This window comes from Lingula anatina, chromosome 10, assembly GCF_051362555.1.
Source record: "Lingula anatina isolate TDL-2025a chromosome 10, LinAna3.0, whole genome shotgun sequence".
Lineage (NCBI taxonomy): Eukaryota > Metazoa > Brachiopoda > Lingulata > Lingulida > Lingulidae > Lingula > Lingula anatina.
This window is the reverse complement of record NC_141776.1, coordinates 17,435,187-17,454,568: the sequence shown is the minus strand read 5'-3', so window position 1 is coordinate 17,454,568 and position 19,382 is coordinate 17,435,187. Positions and strand designations below refer to the sequence as shown.

At 40.2% G+C, this 19,382-nt stretch overlaps 2 protein-coding genes across 2 annotated transcripts; both read right to left on the bottom strand.

Annotated features, from left to right (window-relative positions):
• Window positions 1-11,746: 11,746 nt before the first annotated feature.
• Window positions 11,747-14,340, bottom strand: LOC106179124 (galactoside alpha-(1,2)-fucosyltransferase 2-like). Its single transcript, XM_013562655.2, has one exon. The coding sequence runs from the start codon at window positions 13,651-13,653 to the stop codon at window positions 12,382-12,384; it is 1,272 nt and encodes a 423-aa protein (XP_013418109.2). The 5' UTR covers window positions 13,654-14,340; the 3' UTR covers window positions 11,747-12,381.
• A 73-nt stretch (window positions 14,341-14,413) lies between these two features.
• Window positions 14,414-19,281, bottom strand: LOC106158152 (galactoside alpha-(1,2)-fucosyltransferase 2-like). Its single transcript, XM_086997017.1, has one exon. The coding sequence runs from the start codon at window positions 17,317-17,319 to the stop codon at window positions 16,141-16,143; it is 1,179 nt and encodes a 392-aa protein (XP_086853143.1). The 5' UTR covers window positions 17,320-19,281; the 3' UTR covers window positions 14,414-16,140.
• Between the last annotated feature and the right edge of the window lie 101 nt (window positions 19,282-19,382).

Genomic DNA, 19,382 nt, shown 5'->3' with positions numbered 1-19,382 from the left:
CTACCAATGTCCAGGGTACCTTGCTTATGTTATGACCGCATTTTTTTCAAATCTGCCTTATAGGTCCACGAAATCTAATCTTGATCTAAGCCCATTTAATTTGCTCAGAATCTTTAATTATTTGACTACATGATTCCTTTCATAAACATATTAACACCTTTGATTTTCTTCGTCGCTAAAGATGTTCTATTTAGATAACACGTGCATTTACTTGTTCATATTTATATAGTTTTCAGGGGATCCAGAATTATTTTTTAAAAAAAGGAGGGGGCAAATGAGAAGTCAACACCCCCCACCCCCCTTGGTGTGGTTCGGGGTGGCTGGAAGACCCCGAAAAATATTGTTACTTAAGAGGGTGTACGTTGCCATTTGGTACGGTTTAGAACTATGATTCAGTCAAAATTCTAATTTCAAGAGGGGACCATTGGTGTGATGTTTTTCAGATATCGAGGGGGGTCAAGAAAAAATCATTCTTACACCGAAAAAATATGGGCAAATTTAAACTATTGCCATTGCAGAAGTTTTTTGTAAGTTGAATCAGAATATTTCCACTTTCTACTTTTTCAGTTTAAATTTCAAATTGGAAGACTTCATATGAATTAAGGTCGTCAAACATAAATCAATTTGCGCTAGCAAGCACTGAAACCTTTTGAAGATAGACCTGTATTATATTTTAGTAATTAAAACCACTGAGAGAATACGTGACCTTTTGCAACACCACTCAATTCTGATAATTAATTAATAAATGATTAATGGTCAACCGCGAAGATCTAGATTCCTTCTTTAAGAACCGCCATGTTCACGTGTATGTTGCCCTATCCGGACATTCCAATCCATTTTGGGGGAAAATAGTCCTCATGGTTGGTGCGCCACCACAAGTAAGTGCCAGGTTTGGGCCAGTCTTTATAGTAAACCACGTCTCCCCCGGCCAACCACGCGCCCCACCAAGAAAAGGTACCCACCGACATTATGGTGTGGTTACAACTTCCTAAGAGAGCTAAACTCAGTATGGGGTCGTTGAATGGGTTGTATCGGATTCGTGGGTGCTGAATATTCTTTTTGAACCAAGACATATCATCAGACAGTACAATAAATAGGATGTTTTTGTAGATATTCTCAAAGTACCGCATGGCTTTTGTGTAGTAACTAGATGGCGCCACATTATAACCATGTTTATATGCGTTCGTAGGCATGTCTTTCCAATTCCGGGCATGGATTCCAATATACGTTACTTTCTCCCTTTTGTTGGTCATCCCAAGTTCTAGTAACGCAGTGTCAAAGAAAGCATTGATTTCTCTGCGGAACTCTGCCTCCTTTCGGAAACGAAAATGTTGCTTTAGATCATCTTCGACATTGTGGAAATATTTCCAGGACTGCAAATAATACAATAACTGTACCGATTGTCCGTTCTTGTACAATGTCTCCGTCCTGTTATCATAAAATGCGTATTTCTTCTCGTGGAATTTCACAAGTTTAACACCAGGTGGTAAAGAGCGGGGAATATAATCCGGAATTTGAAATACTCCTCGTACCTCTGCGTTTTCAAGCAGGACCGGAGTCATGTTGTTACGTTTTCCAATTCCATACATTGACGCAAACTGAAACATACGGTTACCAGTGCGACCAGAAACCCCTGTCATGATGAAAAGTCTCGTAGAATTAATCCAATGTTTTGATCTTTTTTCCAGCTCTGCTCCCATGTCTGGTGAAACAAAACGGTGCGCTTCACGCATATTTTGTTCAGATTCAGTTTTCGTCTTCAGTCTATTTGGTTTGATTTTAAGGACCAAATCTTCTCTGTCCAAAGATCCTGGAGATGTGTTCGGAATTTTGTTTGGCGTGGAGCTTTTGCCTCGGAGGTGACTTTGTGTCGTGTCAGAACCCCAATGTCGTGGCGTAAAGTTTTCTTCTCTACCAGTTAGCAGCGCCGTTTCAGTTTTCAGGAGTGATTCGCTAGTTTCCGTCTCTGGGGGATGGAAATTGCCGACACGTATAAATGTGTGAGTGTACCAGACCATTACTATCAAACCAGTTGCTCCGAAAAACACTAAAATCCGAACTATTTTTGCTGCTGTCGCCATTCTTTTTGCTTTCAAAGTGAAATTTAACCAAAGCTTATGCGGGTTAGTTAATATGATTCGCGAGACGCATTTTAGGATTGTAACCAACTATTATAAATTATACACATCTGTAGGTTTAATGAACAGAAATGTGCCTGCGGACGCCAATGAGATTAAAAACCCTAGCTTCCCTGCTTGAAACCGCTTTGCATGGAATGATTGTATTTTATCACTTTTCTTTCTTTTTTTTTTTTTTTTTTTTTTTTTTTTTTTTTTTTTTTTTTTTTTTTTGCCGAATTGTGACTTGAAACCACAAAACACTTTGTAAAGTTATTATTATTTATTTATTTTTTTTTTTTACATGGGCATTTCCTTCACTGTACAAATCTCTACCTCCATAACAAGGCTGATTAAAAACTAGAACCGAAAAAAGTGTTTGTGGATCGTAATTCTGTAAACGGGGTAGTATAGGGTTGGCTTTGATGATGATGATGATGATTAGTAAAGAGCTGAAATCTCCAGGCAAATTAAAACTTTGCCATGTAAATGCCTAAATCTCATTGATTCCAGTGAAATGAGCTAATATCCAAGCTCGGTTGAGTCCCGTATATACGTGTGATATAAAGCTTCACAGAACCTGCATTCATTTAAATAAATAAGGACAGACATCATTAAAAGTAATCATATATTGAATTATATTATCTTTATTAAGAAATTGCTGTATCTTGGTGTGCAGGAGCAAACTTTGTACGCCTAGCAAGAATGTGCACAGGTATATTATTAGCTAGCAAAAAAAGTAAAGCCTCGGTCACAACCGGACGCACAAATTTCAGGATCGTACGACCTCTGCGATTTTTCGGTGTTGCGGAGGCTGTGGAGGTCGTAGAGGTAGAGGAAAGTCTTGCGAGTCGCAAAGGCCACATGAGATGTCCTTTCAAGCAGGGACTCTTATTGCAAGGAGCGATTGCCGTGGAAATTGTACTCATTTCTTGAGTTTGCCTTGCTTCCTGTGTACGTGGCACACACTCACCACTTACGAAGGGAATGCAATGCACGGCGAAAGTAGTGCCCTTTTGCGTCAGTTTTGCTATCACACGTTTGTGGTGACGCACTGACGGCGTACGTCAGTTTTGCTTCCTGTTCTCCTCTTTTTTCTTCTTCCTCCTCCCTTTTTCTACTATGTAAGCTTCTTTCTCTTGCCTTTTGGAGGCATATTAGAAACTAAATTGAGAAAAAAATTTGAAAATTTTGAAAATTGCTGTACACGTTACACAGTCGACCTTCATTGTAAAGACACGAGCGTGCGTCGTGAGCACGCCTTTCATACACCAGGTGTGGGGGTGACGCACGTGCTCTCGACTTTGTTCGTTAGTTGTGAGGGCGTGTGCCTTACTCAACACGCAAAGGGCACTTGTGCCTTCATTGCTTGTGACGTGCATCTTGCACAACGCGCGTCTCTCTTGCTAACTCCGTGCGAGGGGAGCAAGTTACGCTTGCGGCCTCGCTGTTCGCAGGCTATTCGTAGAATCTTTTGGACATGTCCAACATCCTCCGTACGTGCTTACAGGCTGTCTGGGAACTCCAAATTTCGTAAGAAGGACTTGCGTGGGATGTGAGATTCTGCGCAAAATTTGGACGCAAACAGCCCGTAAGAGCCCGTACGGCCGGTTGTGACCGAGGCTTAACGGAATAGAACACTTTGAAGATCCTCCATGTTTATGCTATCCTATACGGACATTCCGATCCACCTTGTGGGGGAAATAATCCTCATGGTATATATATAACCCACCATAAGTGGGTGTCAGTTTTCGGCAAGGGGATTGTGTGTGTGTGTGTGTGTGTGTGCGTGTGCGTGTGTGGAAAGGGGTTGTCCGGGATTGGGGGTTGGGTGTGGAGTCCGGGGAGGAGGGCGTAGTCCCAATATCCTCTAGACTATATGTAGAATATGTGTTCGGTCTTTTGCCTTGTTTGCAGTTTTTACCTAGGAGGTTGTTTTATGTCGTGTCATAACTCCTTTATCCTGGCACTAGTATCTGATCGAATGCAGGGTTTTCTCCTCTAGCAGTAAGCAGAGCTGTTTTATTTTTCAGAAGTGATTTGCAGGGTTCCATCTCTGGGGGATGAACTTCGTCAACAGTTATCAATATATCAGTGTACCACACCAGTACTGTTACATCGATTGCCATAAAAATTATCAAGGCAAACTGTATTATCTCAAGGGGTTCAATTCTTGGCACTCCTTGAGATAATACAACCCTCTTATTAGCTGCTAGCACCATTCTGTTTTAATTTTTCATATATGTGTGTGTGTGTGTGTGTGTGTGTGTGTGTAAGTGGTAACTAACCTTATGTTACGATGTTTCAGGGTCGCTGCAGGCATTCTGGGATTGTAAGTGCAAATATGCTCAGTCAGGCACATATCACGTGATACACTGTCAATGTGACATTGTTTTCATTTTATTTTTGTGTGCAGAAATGAGGATTGTAGGTAATAAAGTACAAACAGACTTGTACCTGCAGGCGCCCGTAAGATTAAAAAACGATAGCCTTCATGCTTGAAACCGCTTTCATTTTATTCTCATTTTTTCCTTATTGTGACATCCAACCCACAATATACATGCAAGGTGTGCTATATTATTTTCAGTATTTTTATCTGCGAGTTTTTTCGGTATACTAATCTTCATCTCCAATACGGCAATGACTCAGCTGAAAGGAACTTAAATCAAAGAACTTATTTGTGGATCGTTCTTCTCTGGACGGGGTTGGACGTGGGGGACCTTTATGATGAAGAGTAAATCTCCCGGAAATTAAAAGTTTACAATTTAACATCTAAATCTCATTGTTTTCTGGGAAAATTCTCAGATAGCATGCAACTTTTTCGTTTGTGAGTCTGTCATATACGATTCTATTCAGGGACTTTGCACATTCAAACCCAATACAGAGGTGCATTTCACAAGCTGCAATATCACAAGTCTCAAAAAATAAAATTGAATGAATTCAAAACTGAAATCAGCAGGAGTATAGCAGGAGTATAGAAAAAAAAACAGGACTGTCTCAATTTTACATCTACATGTAATTTCTATTGTGACATATGATCATTAACTTACGTAACCAAATGACACTTTTTCATTTTGGTACTCAAGAACAAAATTTGGACACTTAGTGTATACTGGTATATGCACGGGGTTGTCTTTACGCCAAAAAATCCACACAGAATACCTCAAAGAACCACAGTGTTTATGCTATCCTATCCGGACATTCCAATCCATTTGGGGGGAAAATAGTCCTCATGGTTGGTGCGCCACCACAAGAGGGTGCCAGATTTGGGCCAGTCTTTATAGTAAACCACGTCTCCCCCGGCCAACCACGCGCCCCACCAAGAAAAGGTACCCACCGACATTATGGTGTGGTTACAACTTCCTAAGAGAGCTAAACCCAGCATGGGGTCCTTGAATGGGTTGTATCGGATTCGTGGGTGTTGAATATTCTTTCTGCACCAAGACATATCATCAGACACTACAATAAACAGGATGTTTTTGTAGTTATTCTCAAAGTACCGCATGGCTTTGGTGTAGTAACTAGATGGCGCCACGGTATAACCACGTTTATATGCCCTAAGCATGTCTTTCCCATACCGGGCATTAATTCCAATATACGTTACTCTCTGTTTTGTACTGTTTATCCCAAGTTCTAGTAAAGAGGTGCCTAAAAACGCATCAATTTGTTTGCGAAACTCCACCTCCTTTCGGAAACGAAAATGTTGCCTCAGATCATCTTCGACATTGTGGAAATATTTCCAGGACTGCATATAATACAATAACTGTACCGATTGTCCGTTCTTGTACAATGTCTCCGTCCTGTTATCATAAAATGCGTATTTCTTCTCGTGGAATTTCACAAGTTTAACACCAGGCGGTAAAGAGCGGGGAATATAATCCGGAATTTGAAATACTCCTCGTACCTCTGCGTTTTCAAGCAGGACCGGAGTCATGTTGTTACGTTTTGCAATTCCATACATTGAAGCAAACTGAAACATACGGTTACCCGTGCGACCAAAAACCCCTGTCATGATAAAAAGCCCCGTGGAATTAATCCAAGATTTTGATCTTTTTTCCAGAGCTGTTTCCATGTCTGGGGAAACAAAACGGTGCGCTTCACGCATATTTTGTTCGGATTCAGTTTTCGTCTTCAGTGTATTTGGTTTGATTTCACGGGCTAAATCTTCTTTGTGAACGGATCCAGGAGATGTGGTCGGAATTTGGTTTGGCGTGGAGCTTTTGCCTCGGAGGTGACTTTCCGTCGTGTCAGAACCCCAATGTCGTGGCGTAGGCTTTTCTTCTCTAGCAGTAACCAGCGCCGTTTCAGTTTTCATAAGTGATTCGCGAGTTTTCATATCTGGGGGGTGGAAATTGTTAACACGGATAAATGTATCAGAGTACCACACCAATACTGTCAAACCAATTGCTCCGAAAAACACTAAAAACCGAACTATATTGGCTGCTGTCGCCATTCTTTTTGCCATCAAAGAGAAATTTAACCAAAGCTTATGCGGGTTAGTTAATATGATTCGCGAGACGCATGTGAGGATTGTAACCAACTATTATCAATTATTCAATTTAACGAACAGGCTTGTGCCTGCGGACGCCCTTGAGATTAAAAACCCTAGCTTCCCTACTTGAAACAGCTTTACATGGAATGTTTGTATTTAATCACTTTTCTGTTTTCCCGTACTGTGACTTGAGACCACAAAAACACTTTGTAAAGTTATTACATATATATATATATATATATATATATATATATATATATATATATATATATATATATATATATATATATATATATATATTTATTTATTTATTTATATATATATATATTTTTTTTTTACATGGGCATTTCCTTTACTGTACAAATCGCTACCTCCATTACGAGGCTGATCTAAAACTAGAACTAAATAAGTGTTTGTGGATCGTAATTCTGTAAACGGGGTAGTATAGGGTTGGCCTGGATAATGATAATGATGAGTAAAAAGCTGAAATCTCCAGGCAAATTAAAACTTTGCCATATAAATGCCTAAATCTCATTGATTCCAGTGAAATGAGCTAATCCAAGCTCGGTGGAGTCCCGTATGTACGTGTGGTATGCAGCTTCACAGAACCTGCTTTCATCTAAATAAATAAGGACAGACATCATAAGATATAATAATCATATTTCGAGAAATATTATCTTTATTGAGAAATTGCTGTATCTGGTGTGCAGGAGCAAACTTTGAACGCCTAGCCATACTGTGCACAGGTATACGGCTGCGGTGGTATTATTAGCTAGCGAAAATATGTAACGGAATAGAATACTTTGAAGATCCGCCATGTTTATACTATCCTATCCGGACATTTCAATCCACCTTGGGGGGGGGGGGGGGGGGGGGGGGAGGGGGGGTGATTATCCTCACAGTTGGTGCGCCACCCAACAAGAGGGTGTCAGTTTTCGGCAAGGTGATTGTGTATTTGTGTGTGTGAAAAGGGGTTGTCCGGTGTTAGGAGGTGGGGTCCGGGGAGAGGGGGGGGGGGGGGGTAGTCCTAATATCCTCTAGAATATGTGTTCGGTCTTTTGCTTTGTTTGCAGTTTTTACCTAGGAGGTTATTTTGTGTCGTGTCATAACTCCTTTGTCCTGGCACTAGTATTTGATCGAATGCTGGGTTTCTCCTTTTGCAGTAAGCAGAGCAGTTTTATTTTTCAGGAGTGATTTGCAGGGTTTCATCTCTGGGGGATGAACGTCTTCAACAGTTATCAATGTATCAGTGTGCCACACCAGTACTGTAACATCGATTGCTATAAAAATTATCAAGGCGAACTGTATTATCTCAAGGAGTTCCGACAATTCTTAGAACCCCTGGATTAGCTCAGTCGCCATTCTGATTTAATGATTTAATTATTCATATATATATATATATATATATATATATATATATATATATATATATATATATATATACGTAAGCGGTTATAATCCGTGTTTGAGGGTCGCTGCAGGCATTCTGGGATTGTAAGTGCAAATATGCTCAGTCAAGCACATATCACGTGATACGCAGTCATCGTGAAATTGTTTCCATTTTATTTTTGTGTGCAGAAATGAAGGTTGTAAGTTATAAAGTACTTATACAGACTTGTACCTGCAGGCGCCCGTAAGATTAAAAAACGATTGCCTCTATGCTTAAAACCACTTTGTTCTCATTTTCATTTTTTACTTATTGTGACATCCAACCAACAATATACATGCAAGGTGTGCTATATTATTTTCAGTATTTTTAACAGCGAGTTTTTTCGCTATACAAATCTCAATCTCCAATACGGCAATGACTCAGTTGAAAGGAACTTAAATCAAAGAACGTATTTGTGGATCGTACTTCTCTGGACGGGGTTGGACGTGGGGGGGGGGGGGGGACCTTTATGATGAAGAGTAAATCTCCCGGAAATTAAAAGTTTGCAATTTAACATCTAAATCTCTTTGTTTGCTAGGAAAATTCTCAGATAGCATGCAACTTTTTCGTTTGTGAGTCTGTCATACGATTCTATTCAGGGACTCTACACATTCAAACCCAATACAGAGGTGCATTTCACAAGCTGCAATATCACAAGTCTAAAAAAAATAAAATTAAATGAATTCAAAACTGAAATCAATTTTTTAAAGCAGGAGTATAGAAAAAAAATCCAGGACTGTCTCAATTTTACATCTACATGAAATTTCTATTGTGACATATGATCATAAACTTACGTAACCAAATGACACTTTTTCATTTTGGTACTCAAGAACAAAATTTGGACACTTAGCGTATACTGGTATATGCACGGGGTTGTCTTTACGCCATGAAAATCCACACAGAATAGGGCCTACCTCAAAGAACCGCAGTGTTTATGCTATCCTATCCGGACATTCCAACCCAGTTTGGGGGAAAATAATCCTTATGGTTGGTGCGCCACCACAAATGGGTGCCAGGTTTGGGCCAGTCTTTGTAGTAAACCACGTCTCCCCCGGCCAACCACGCGCCCCACCAAGAAAAGGTACCCACCGACATTATGGTGTGATTACAACTTCCTAAGAGAGCTAAACTCAGTATGGGGTCGTTGAATGGGTTGTATCGGATTCGTGGGTGCTGAACATTCTTTTTGCACCAAGACATATCATCAGACAGTACAATAAACAGGATGTTTTTATAGATATTCTCAAAGTACTGCATGGCTTTGGTGTAGTAACTAGATGGCGCCACGTTATAACCACGTTCATGTGCGTTCGTGCGCAAGTCTTTCCAATTCTTGGCATGGATCCCAATATACGTTACTTTATCCCTTTTGATGTTCATCCCAAGTTCTAGTAATGCAATGTCAAAAAAAGCATTGATTTCTCTGCGGAACTCTGCCTCCTTTCGGAAACGAAAATGTTGCTTGAGATCATCTTCGACATTGTGGAAATATTTCCAGGACCGCAAATAATACAATAACTGTACCGATTGGCCTTCTTGTACATTGTCTCCGTCCTGTTATCATAAAATGCGTATTTTTTCTCGCGGAATTTCACAAGTTTAACACCAGGTGGTAAAGAGTGGGGAATATAATCCGGAATTCGAAACACTCTCCGTACCTCTGCGTTTGCAAGCAGGACTGGTGTCATGTTATTTCGTTTTGCAATTCCATACATTGACGCATATTCAAACATACGGTTACCCGTGCGACCAAAAACCCCTGTCATGATGAAAAGTCCCGTAGAATTAATCCAAGATTTCGATCTTTTTTCCAGCGCTGCTTCCATGTCTGGGGAAACAAAACGGTGCGCTTCACGCATATTTTGTTCAGATTCAGTTTTCGTCTTCAGTGTATTTGGTTTTATTTCACGGGCCGAATGTTCTCTGTCCAAGGACCCAGGAGTTGTGGCCGTAATTTTGTTTGACGTGGAGATGTTGCCTCGGAGGTGACTTTGCGTCGTGTCAGAACCCAAATGGCTTGGCGTAGGCTTTTCTTCTCTGGCAGTTAGCAGCGCCGTTTCAGTTTTCAGGAGTGATTTGCGAATTTCCATCTCTGGGGGATGGAAATTGCCAACACGTTTAAATGTATCACTGTACCATACCAATATTGTTAAATTAATTGCTCCGAAAAACACCAAAAACCGAACTATTTTTGCTGCTGTCGTCATTCTCTTTGTCTTTCTAAGTGAAATTTAACCAAAGCTTATGCGGGTCTATTAATATAACGCGCGAGACGCATTTCCAGTTGTAACCGTATATGGTAAGCACAGAACCTGCATTCTATTAAATAATAAGCACAGACATCATTTGATATAGTAATCATATGATTGAATAATATTATCTTTATTATGGAATTGCTATTTTTTATCTTGGTGTGCAGGGACAAACTTTGTAGGCCTAGCCATACTGTGAACAGGTATATGGCTGCGGTTCTATTATTTAAAACTAGCGAAAAAAATGTAACGGAATAGAACACTTTGAATATCCGCCATGTTTATGCTGTCATATCCGGACAATGCAGTCCACCTTGGGGGGAAAACAATCCTCATGGTTGGTACGCCACCACAAGTGGGTGTCAGTTTTCGGCAAGGGGGACTGTGTGTGTGTGTGTGTGTGTGTGTGTGTATGTTTGTGTGTGTGTGTGTGTATGTGTGTGTGTGTATGTGTGTGTCTGTGTGGATATGTATGTGTATGTGTGTGTGTGTGTGTGTGTGTGTGTATTTGTGTTTGTGTATGTGTGTGTGTGTGTGTGTATGTGTGTGTGTGTCTGTGTCTGTGTGTGTGTGTATGTGTGTATGTTTGTGTGGGTGTATGTGTGTGTGTGTGTGTGTGTGTGTATTTGTGTGTATCTGTTTATGTGTGTGTGTATGTGTATGTGTGTGTATGCGTATGTATATGTGTGTGTGTGTGTGTGTGTGTGTGTGTGTATTTGTGTTTGTGTATGTGTGTGTGTGTATATGTTTATGTGTGTGTGTGTGTGTGTGTGTATTTGTGTGTATCTGTGTATGTGTGTGTGTATGTGTATGTGTGTGTATGCGTATGTGTGTGTGTGTGTGTATGTGTGTGTGTGTGTGTGTGTGTGTGTAAGGGGGTTGTTCGGGTTGGGGTTGTCAGGGGGGGCGGTGTCAAGGGGGTTGTCCGGGGGTTTGGGTTGTCGAGGAGGGGGTTGCTCCTAATATCCTCTACAAGATGAGTTCTGCCTTTTGTGTGTAGTTTTTACCTAGGTTGTTATTTTGTGTCTTGTCACAACTCCTTTCTCCTGGCACTGGAATCTGCTTGAATGCAGGCTTTACATCTCTAGCAGGAGTGATTTGCAGGGTTCCATCTCTGGGGGATGAACTTCGTCAACAGTTATCAATATATCAGTGTGCAACACCAGTACAGTTACAAGGTATAAAAATAACCAAGGCCGAACTATATTATTTCAAGGAGTTCCGATAATTCTTAGAACTCCGTGATTAGCTCAGACGCCATCCTGATTTAATTTTTCATATATATATATATATATATACGTAAGCGGTTATAAACCTATTGTACCGTGTTTGAGGGTCGCTGCAGGCATTCTGGGATTGTAAGCGCAAATATGCTCAGTCAGGCACATATCACGTGATACACTGTCAATGTGACATTGTTTTCATTTTATTTTTGTGTGCAGAAATGAAGATTGTAGGTTAAAAAGTACATACAGACTTGGACCTGCAGGCGACCGTAAGATTACAAAACGATAGCTTCCATGCTTGAAACCACTTTGCTCTCATTTCCAGAGAATGACTCAAATTAAAAGCAAAGAACGTATTTGTGGATCGTACTTCTGTGGACGGGGTTGGGCGTGGGGGACCTTTATGATGAAGAGTAAATCTCCCGAAAATTAAAAGTTTGCAATTTAACATCTAAATCTCATTGTTTGCTGTGAAAATTCTCAGATAGCATGCAGCCTTTTCGTTTGTGAGTCTGTCATATACGATTCTGTTCAGGGAGTCTGCACATTCAAACCCAATACAGATGTGCATTTCACAAGTTAAAATATCAGAAGTCTCAAAAAATAAAATTGAATAAATTCAAAGCTGAAATCATTTTTTAAAGCAGGAGTATACAAAAAATCTATGACAGTCTCAATTTTACGTCTACATGTAATTTCTATTGTGGCATATAATCGTTAACTTACGTAACCAAATGGCACTTTTTCATTTTGATACTCAAGAACAAAGGTGTAAACGTGGTGTATACTGGTATATGCACGGGGTTGTCTTTACGCCAAAATATTCACACAGAATACCTCACAGAACCATACTGTTTATGCTATCCTATCCGGACATTCCAATCCATTTTGGGGGAAAATAGTCCTCATGGTTGGTGCGCCACCACAAGTGGGTGCCAGGTTTGGGCCAGTCTTTATAATAAACCACGTCTCCCCCGGCCAACCACGCGCCCCACCAAGAAAAGGTACCCACTGATATTATGGTGTGGTTACAACTTCCTAAGAGAGCTAAACTCAGAATGGGGTCGTTGAATGGGTTGTATCGGATTCGTGGGTGCTGAATATTCTCTTTGCACCAAGACATATCATCAGACAGTACAATAAACAGGATGTTTTTATAGATATTCTCAAAGTACCGCATGGCTTTGGTGTAGTAACTAGATGGCGCCACGTTATAACCACGTTCAAGTGTGTTCGTGCGCAAGTCTTTCCAATTCCGGGCATGGATTCCAATATACGTTACTTCCTCCCTTTTGTTGTTCATCCCAAGTTCTAGTAATGCATTGTCAAAAAAAGCTTTGATTTCTCTGCGGAACTCTGCCTCCTTTCGGAAACGAAAATGTTGCCTCAGATCATCTTCGACATTGTGGAAATATTTCCAGGACTGCAAATAATACAATAACTGTACCGATTGGCCTTTCTTGCACAATGTCTCCGTCCTGTTATCATAAAATGCGTATTTCTTCTCATGGAATTTCACAAGTTTAACACCAGGCGGTAAAGAGTGGGGAATGTAATCCGGGATTTGAAACACTCTCCGTACCTCCGCGTTTGCAAGCAGAACCGGTGTCATGTTATTTCGTTTTGCAATTCCATACATTGACGCATATTCAAACATACGGTTACCCGTGCGACCAAAAACCCCTGTCATGATGAAAAGTCCCGTAGAATTAATCCAAGATTTTGATCTTTTTTCCAGCGCTGCTTCCATGTCTGGTGAAACAGAACGGTGCGCTTCATGCATATTTTCAGTTTTCACGGATTCAGTTTTCGTCTTTAGTGTATTTAGTTTGATTTCACTGGCTAAATCCCTTCTGTCCAAGGACCTTGGAGATGTGATGGGAAATTTGTTTGACATGGAGATGTTGCCTTGTAGGTGACTTTGCGTCGTGTCAGAACCCCAATGTCGTGGCGTAGGCTTTTCTTCTCTGGCAGTAACCAGCGCCGTTTCAGTTTTCATAAGTGATTCGCGAGTTTTCATATCTGGGGGATGGAAATTGCCAACACGGATAAATGTATCAGAGTACCACACCAATACTGTCAAACCAATTGCTCCGAAAAACACTAAAAACCGAACTATTTTTGCTGCTGTCGCCATTCTTTTTGCTTTCAAAATGAAATTTAACCAAAGCTGATGCGGGTAAGTCAATATGATTCGCGAGACGCATTTCGGGATTGTAACCAAATATTGTCAGTTAGACACATTTTATATCAAAAATGACTCTTCATCCATTTCGAGGCTGATTCAAAAACTAGAACTGAAAAACGTTTTTTAAGATCATAATTCTGTGAACAGGCTTGGATAGGGTGGGCCTTGATGTTGCTGAATAAAGAGCTGGAATCTCCAGGCAAATTAAAACTTTGCCATATAAAGGCCTAAATCTTATTTTTTTCCAATGAAATTCTCAGTTCGGTTAAGTCATGGATGTACGTTGGTATACAGCTGCACAGATCCTGCATTCATTTAAATAAATAAGGACAGACACCATTATTTAATAATCATATATTGAGTAATATTATCTTTATTATGGAATTGCTATCTTATTATCTTGGTGTGCATGAACAAACCTTGTAGGACCATACTGTGCACAGGTATTCGGCTGCGGTGGTATTTTTAGTTAGCGAAAAAACATGTAACGGAATAGAACACTTAGTAGATCCGCCATGTTAATGCTATATCATATTCGGATATTCCAATCCACCTTGGGGGAGAAAAAATCCTCATGGTTGGTGTGTCACCCCACAAGTGGGTGTCAGGTTTGGGCCAGTGGAATGTGTGTGTTTGGGAGGGGGTTTTCGGGGGGGGTGTCAAGGGGGTTGTTCGGGGGTTGGCGATGTCAATAAGGTTTTCCGGGGGGGGGGAGGTATACCTAGTATCCTTTACGAGATGTGTTCGGTGTTTTGTGTGCAGTTTTTACCTTGTGTCGTGTCATAACTCCTTTGTCCTGGCACTAGTATCTGATTGAATGCAGGGTTTTCTCCTCTTGCAGTAAGCAACGCTGTTTTATTTTTCAGGAGTGATTTGCTGGGTTCCATCTCTGGGGGATGAACTTCGTCAACAGTTATCAATGTATCAATGTGCCACACCAGTACTGTTACATCAATTGCTATAATTGTTGACAATTTTTGGAACTCCTTGATTAGCTCAGACGCCATTATTAATTTTTCATATATATACGTAAGCGGTTATAACTAAACCTATTGCTGCATGTTTCAGGGTCGCTGCAGGCATTCTGGGATTGTAAGCGTAAATGTGCTCAGTCAGTTCATATCATACCATACACAGTCAATGTGAAATTGTTTCCATTTTATTTTTGTGTGCAGAAATGAAGATTGTAGGTTATTAAGTATAAACAGACTTGTACCTGCAGGCGCCCGTAAGATTAAAAAACGATAGTCTTCATGCTGGAAACCGCTTTCATTTCATTCTCATTTTGTCCTAATTGTGACATCCAACCCACAAATATATTATTATCAGTCCAATACGAGGATGACTCAAATTAAAAGAAACTTAGAACTAAAAACGTGTTTGTGGATCGTAATTCTAGATCTGTGAACGGGTTGGACGTTATGATGAAGAGTAAATCTACGAGAGAATTAAAACTGTGCCATTTAAGATTTTAAGCTCATTGTTTGCTGTGAAAATTCTCAACTTATCCAAGCTCGGTTCAGGTTCCTATGTACCTGTACGTGTACTAAGTGGCATGCAGCTGTTTTATGCTTCACAGAACCTGCGGTCATTAAAAAAGCACAGACATAATAAAATATGCACCATGCTATGACTTAAATCATCTTTCTGATATTGCCTTTTTTATTTTGGTGTGCAAGAATAAACTTTGTACGTCTAGCTATAATGTGCACAGATTAAAAAAAAAAAACTAGCTTCCATGCTGGCAACCGCTTTGCTCTCATTCTCGTTTATTCCTATTTGTGGCATCCAACCCACAAAAATACATGCAAGGTTTTTTATACTGTTATCCGTATTTTTAACAGCGACTTTTTCACCGTTTTCCATCTCCCATACGAGAATGACTCAAAAACTAGCATTTTAGAACTGAAAACCTGTTCTTGGATCTAATGTTGTGGACGGGGTTAGATGCGGAGGACCTTGATGATGAAGTGTAAATCTCCAGGAAAATAAAAACTTTGCCACTTAAGGTCAAAATCTTATTCTTTGCCGTCAAATTCTCAGTTAATGCAAGCTCGGTTGAGTCTCGTATAAAGCTGCACCGGTACAATGTAGCATAAGCTCTTTTGTTTGTGGGTATGTAATACGATTCAGCGGTGCATTTCACAAGAGGAAATATCACAACTCTCACAAAAAAACTGAATTATTTTGAAGCTGTAGTCAACTTTTTAAAAACGTGTATAGAACAAAAATCCAGCACTGATTCAATTTTACATCTACATGTATTTTCTGTTGTGGAATATGATCAGACACTTACGTAACCAAATGGCGCTTTTTCATTTTGGCATGCAGGAACAAAATTTGTACACGTAGTGTATACTGCTATATGCACGGGGTTGTCTTTACGCCAAAAAATTCACACAGAATACCTCACAGAACCGCAGTGTTTATGCTATCCTATCCTGACATTCCAATCCATTTTGGGGGAAAATAGTCCTCATGGTTGGTGCGCCACCACAAATGGGTGCCAGGTTTGGGCCAGTCTTTATAGTAAACCACGTCTCCCCCGGCCAACCACGCGCCCCACCAAGAAAAGGTACCCACTGACATTATGGTGTGGTTACAACTTCCTAAGAGAGCTAAACTCAGTATGGGGTCCTTGAATGGGTTGTATCGGATTCGTGGGTGCTGAATATTCTTTCTGCACCAAGACATATCATCAGACACTACAATAAACAGGATGTTTTTATAGATATTCTCAAAGTACCGTATGGCTTTGGTGTAGTAACTAGATGGCGCCACGGTATAACCCAAATGTTCATATACTACGCGCATGTCTTTTCCATACCGTGCATGAATTCCAATGTACGTTACTTTCTCCCCTTTGTTGTTCATCCCAATTTCTAGTAAGGCTGTGTCAAAAAAAGCATCAATTTGTTTGCGGAAATGTGCCTCCTTTCGGAAACGAAAATGTTGCCTCAGATCATCTTCGACATTTTGGAAATATTTCCAAGAACACAGGTAATAAAACAATTGCACTGATTGGCCCTTCTTGTACAATGTCTCCGTCCTGTTGTCATAAAAAGCGTATTTCTTCTCGTGGAATTTCACAACTTTAACACCAGGCGGTAAAGAGTGGCGAATATAATCCGGAATTCGAAACACTTCCCGTATCTGTATGCTTTCAATCACGACTGGAGTCATGTTGTTACGTTTTGCAATTCCATACATTGACGCAAACTGAAACATACGGTTACCCAAACCACCAGAAACCCCTGTCATGATGAAAGGACCTGTAGAATTAATCCAAGATCTTGTATCTTTTTTCCACGCTTCGCTCATGTCTGGGGAAACAAAATGGTGTCCTTCACGAACAAAGAACAACGCTGTAGGCCTATCATTTTTCAGGTGCGACTCGCCCGACTCGCAAACTTCCGTCACTGTGGGGTGGAAATCGTAAAAAGTTACAAATGTATTAGTGTACCACATCCATACTGCTACAGAAATTGCTCCAAAAATCACTAAACCCCTTACTGCACTCGCTGCAGTTGCCATACTGTTTTCATTTGCAGACTTGTACAGCTCTGTATACAGGTCTGTATACGATTCAAGGGCGGTAAGTGTCGCCACGGGCATTTTAGTACACAAGCCTACACATAGTATGTCAGTTATAGTCAACGTGAAATTGCTTTTTTATATTTGTGTGCAGGAATAAAGGATGTACGCCTAGTGTGTACAAGTGTGCAGCTTACAACGGCTGTACATGGAATGGTTCAATTTTCGCACCACTTCATTTCCCACGATTCATTATTTTTGTCCGCCTTTGACTGTACAAATTTCCTTTCCTTTTACGAAAGGAACTGTAAAAATAGAATCTTAGATCTGAAAACGTGTTTATGGGTCGTTTTTCTGAGGACGGATTCGGACATGGTATACTTGGGGATATTGGAAAATAAAAGTTTTGAAATCGCCGAGATTTTTTTTTCTTTTATTTGCTTTATAAAGGTCTTACGCTCATTTTGTGCTCAATATGCCTCAAGCTTACTAGTATATCGCCTCGTATAATATGGTAATGACTCTTATTTTTTCAATGAGGAGAAAGTAGGCTATCAGTGTAGCTCATCGGAGCCACAGAGTAAAACGATGCTTATGTCAACAACCATTCCTTTCTTTTCAGTATTTCAGGACAAGTTTTTTAAATTATTAAAAATACATATCTAAATTGCTTTTACTGAATAGTATGTAACTGTAAAGTAGTATCCTTTTCGTTTTGTTGCTACCATTCAGCAGGAATGTCCTAAGAATATATGACTTTGAAAAATACAGTATTTGTAAAATCCACTGTTTTCCCCGTTGAAAAGATCGAGCCATCATATTTCCTGACTATCTATGCAGTTGGTAAGTTTGTTGGCCTGGTCATGGGCGCTGCAGGCATTAGTGAATAATAAGCAGACATCGTTTATCGAGGGTCCCACTGGGTATTTACGTTACCCGTAAAAGTCACTTTTTATTTCCCATAATAAGTAAAATGTATTTAGCGAGGTTCGCGAAACACCCAATTCCCGTGACTCGCCAATGCAGCTTTTTAGTCCTTGTCCTTCGTGAAACAGAATGATTCGCGATTTTCTTCTCGCCGGACTCGCATTTATATAATATATGAATAGTTTTATTTACTGTGATTTGATTTTAATCCATTGTGCTGTGATCACTACCCCCTCCCATGGACCCTCTTAATAATACACTAGTCATGCACAGTCTATGTGAAATTGCAAGTGCCATATATATTGATATATAGGCCTAAAGAATGTACGACAAGTGTGCACAGGAATATGCATCCACCGTTGAATATTTCGTGTAGTTTGAATTTCCTGGCAAGTCGCATTCTAACGCACCTGTTCACTTGAATTGTTCTCCTTAATCAAATCTTGTATATCTTTAAACAAATCTTGTATGTTATTTCTGTTACTTTGATTAGCTGATAATAATAATAATTATTATTATTACATGAAGGTTGTCCCACTGTCGCTGAACTTTATTGTCACTTCCGGTACCAGTTGCGAGGGCACTGTAGTTATGCATTTAATTTAAAGCGGGTCTTATTTGTACAGAAACAAATAAAAATAGAAAAAATTGTGCTGTTATGTGTGGAGGGTACGATTAAAAGAATGAGGAGAGGGCACGAACTTTCGACAAGGCATCCTATTTAAGGTCGTAAGGAAAAAATGCTGGAAGGGATAAAATTATTCAACATGAACATGAAAATTTTGTCTTCGACCTCAGGTACCTAGGACATTAATCGTGACTTTTACAACTGTTACAGAAGGCTCATTTCCAAATGAAACTATCAGTCTACGTAGATCGATCTAACTGCACGAGGGCTCTTGCTGAATACAGTCAGATTAACAGAATAACATGCCTCCTCCTGGCGTCGAGGAGAATACAGAAAAGCTGGTGATAATACAAGTACGTTGGATACAAAGGGAGACGTGTGTATCTCCTTATCCGAGCCTACACCGAGTTGGATTGTTCCGTGTAGAACGACAGATTCATTGGGCATGAGTCTGATGTCCTTTGATGTAGAGTTGACATGTAATAAACCAGATGCTTGCAGTTTACTAACAAGCACGGAGAAAACACACAGTGGGCTCTGTCACAGGGTCCCTCGCTTCCTTAACCACCCCCCCCCACCCCATTTTGGC

Excerpts from the sequence above, each read along its gene's own strand:
- LOC106158152 (XM_086997017.1), bottom strand. The coding sequence starts at position 17,319 with ATGCCCGTGGCGACACTTACCGCCCTTGAATCGTATACAGACCTGTAT.
- LOC106179124 (XM_013562655.2), bottom strand. The coding sequence starts at position 13,653 with ATGGCGACAGCAGCAAAAATAGTTCGGTTTTTAGTGTTTTTCGGAGCA.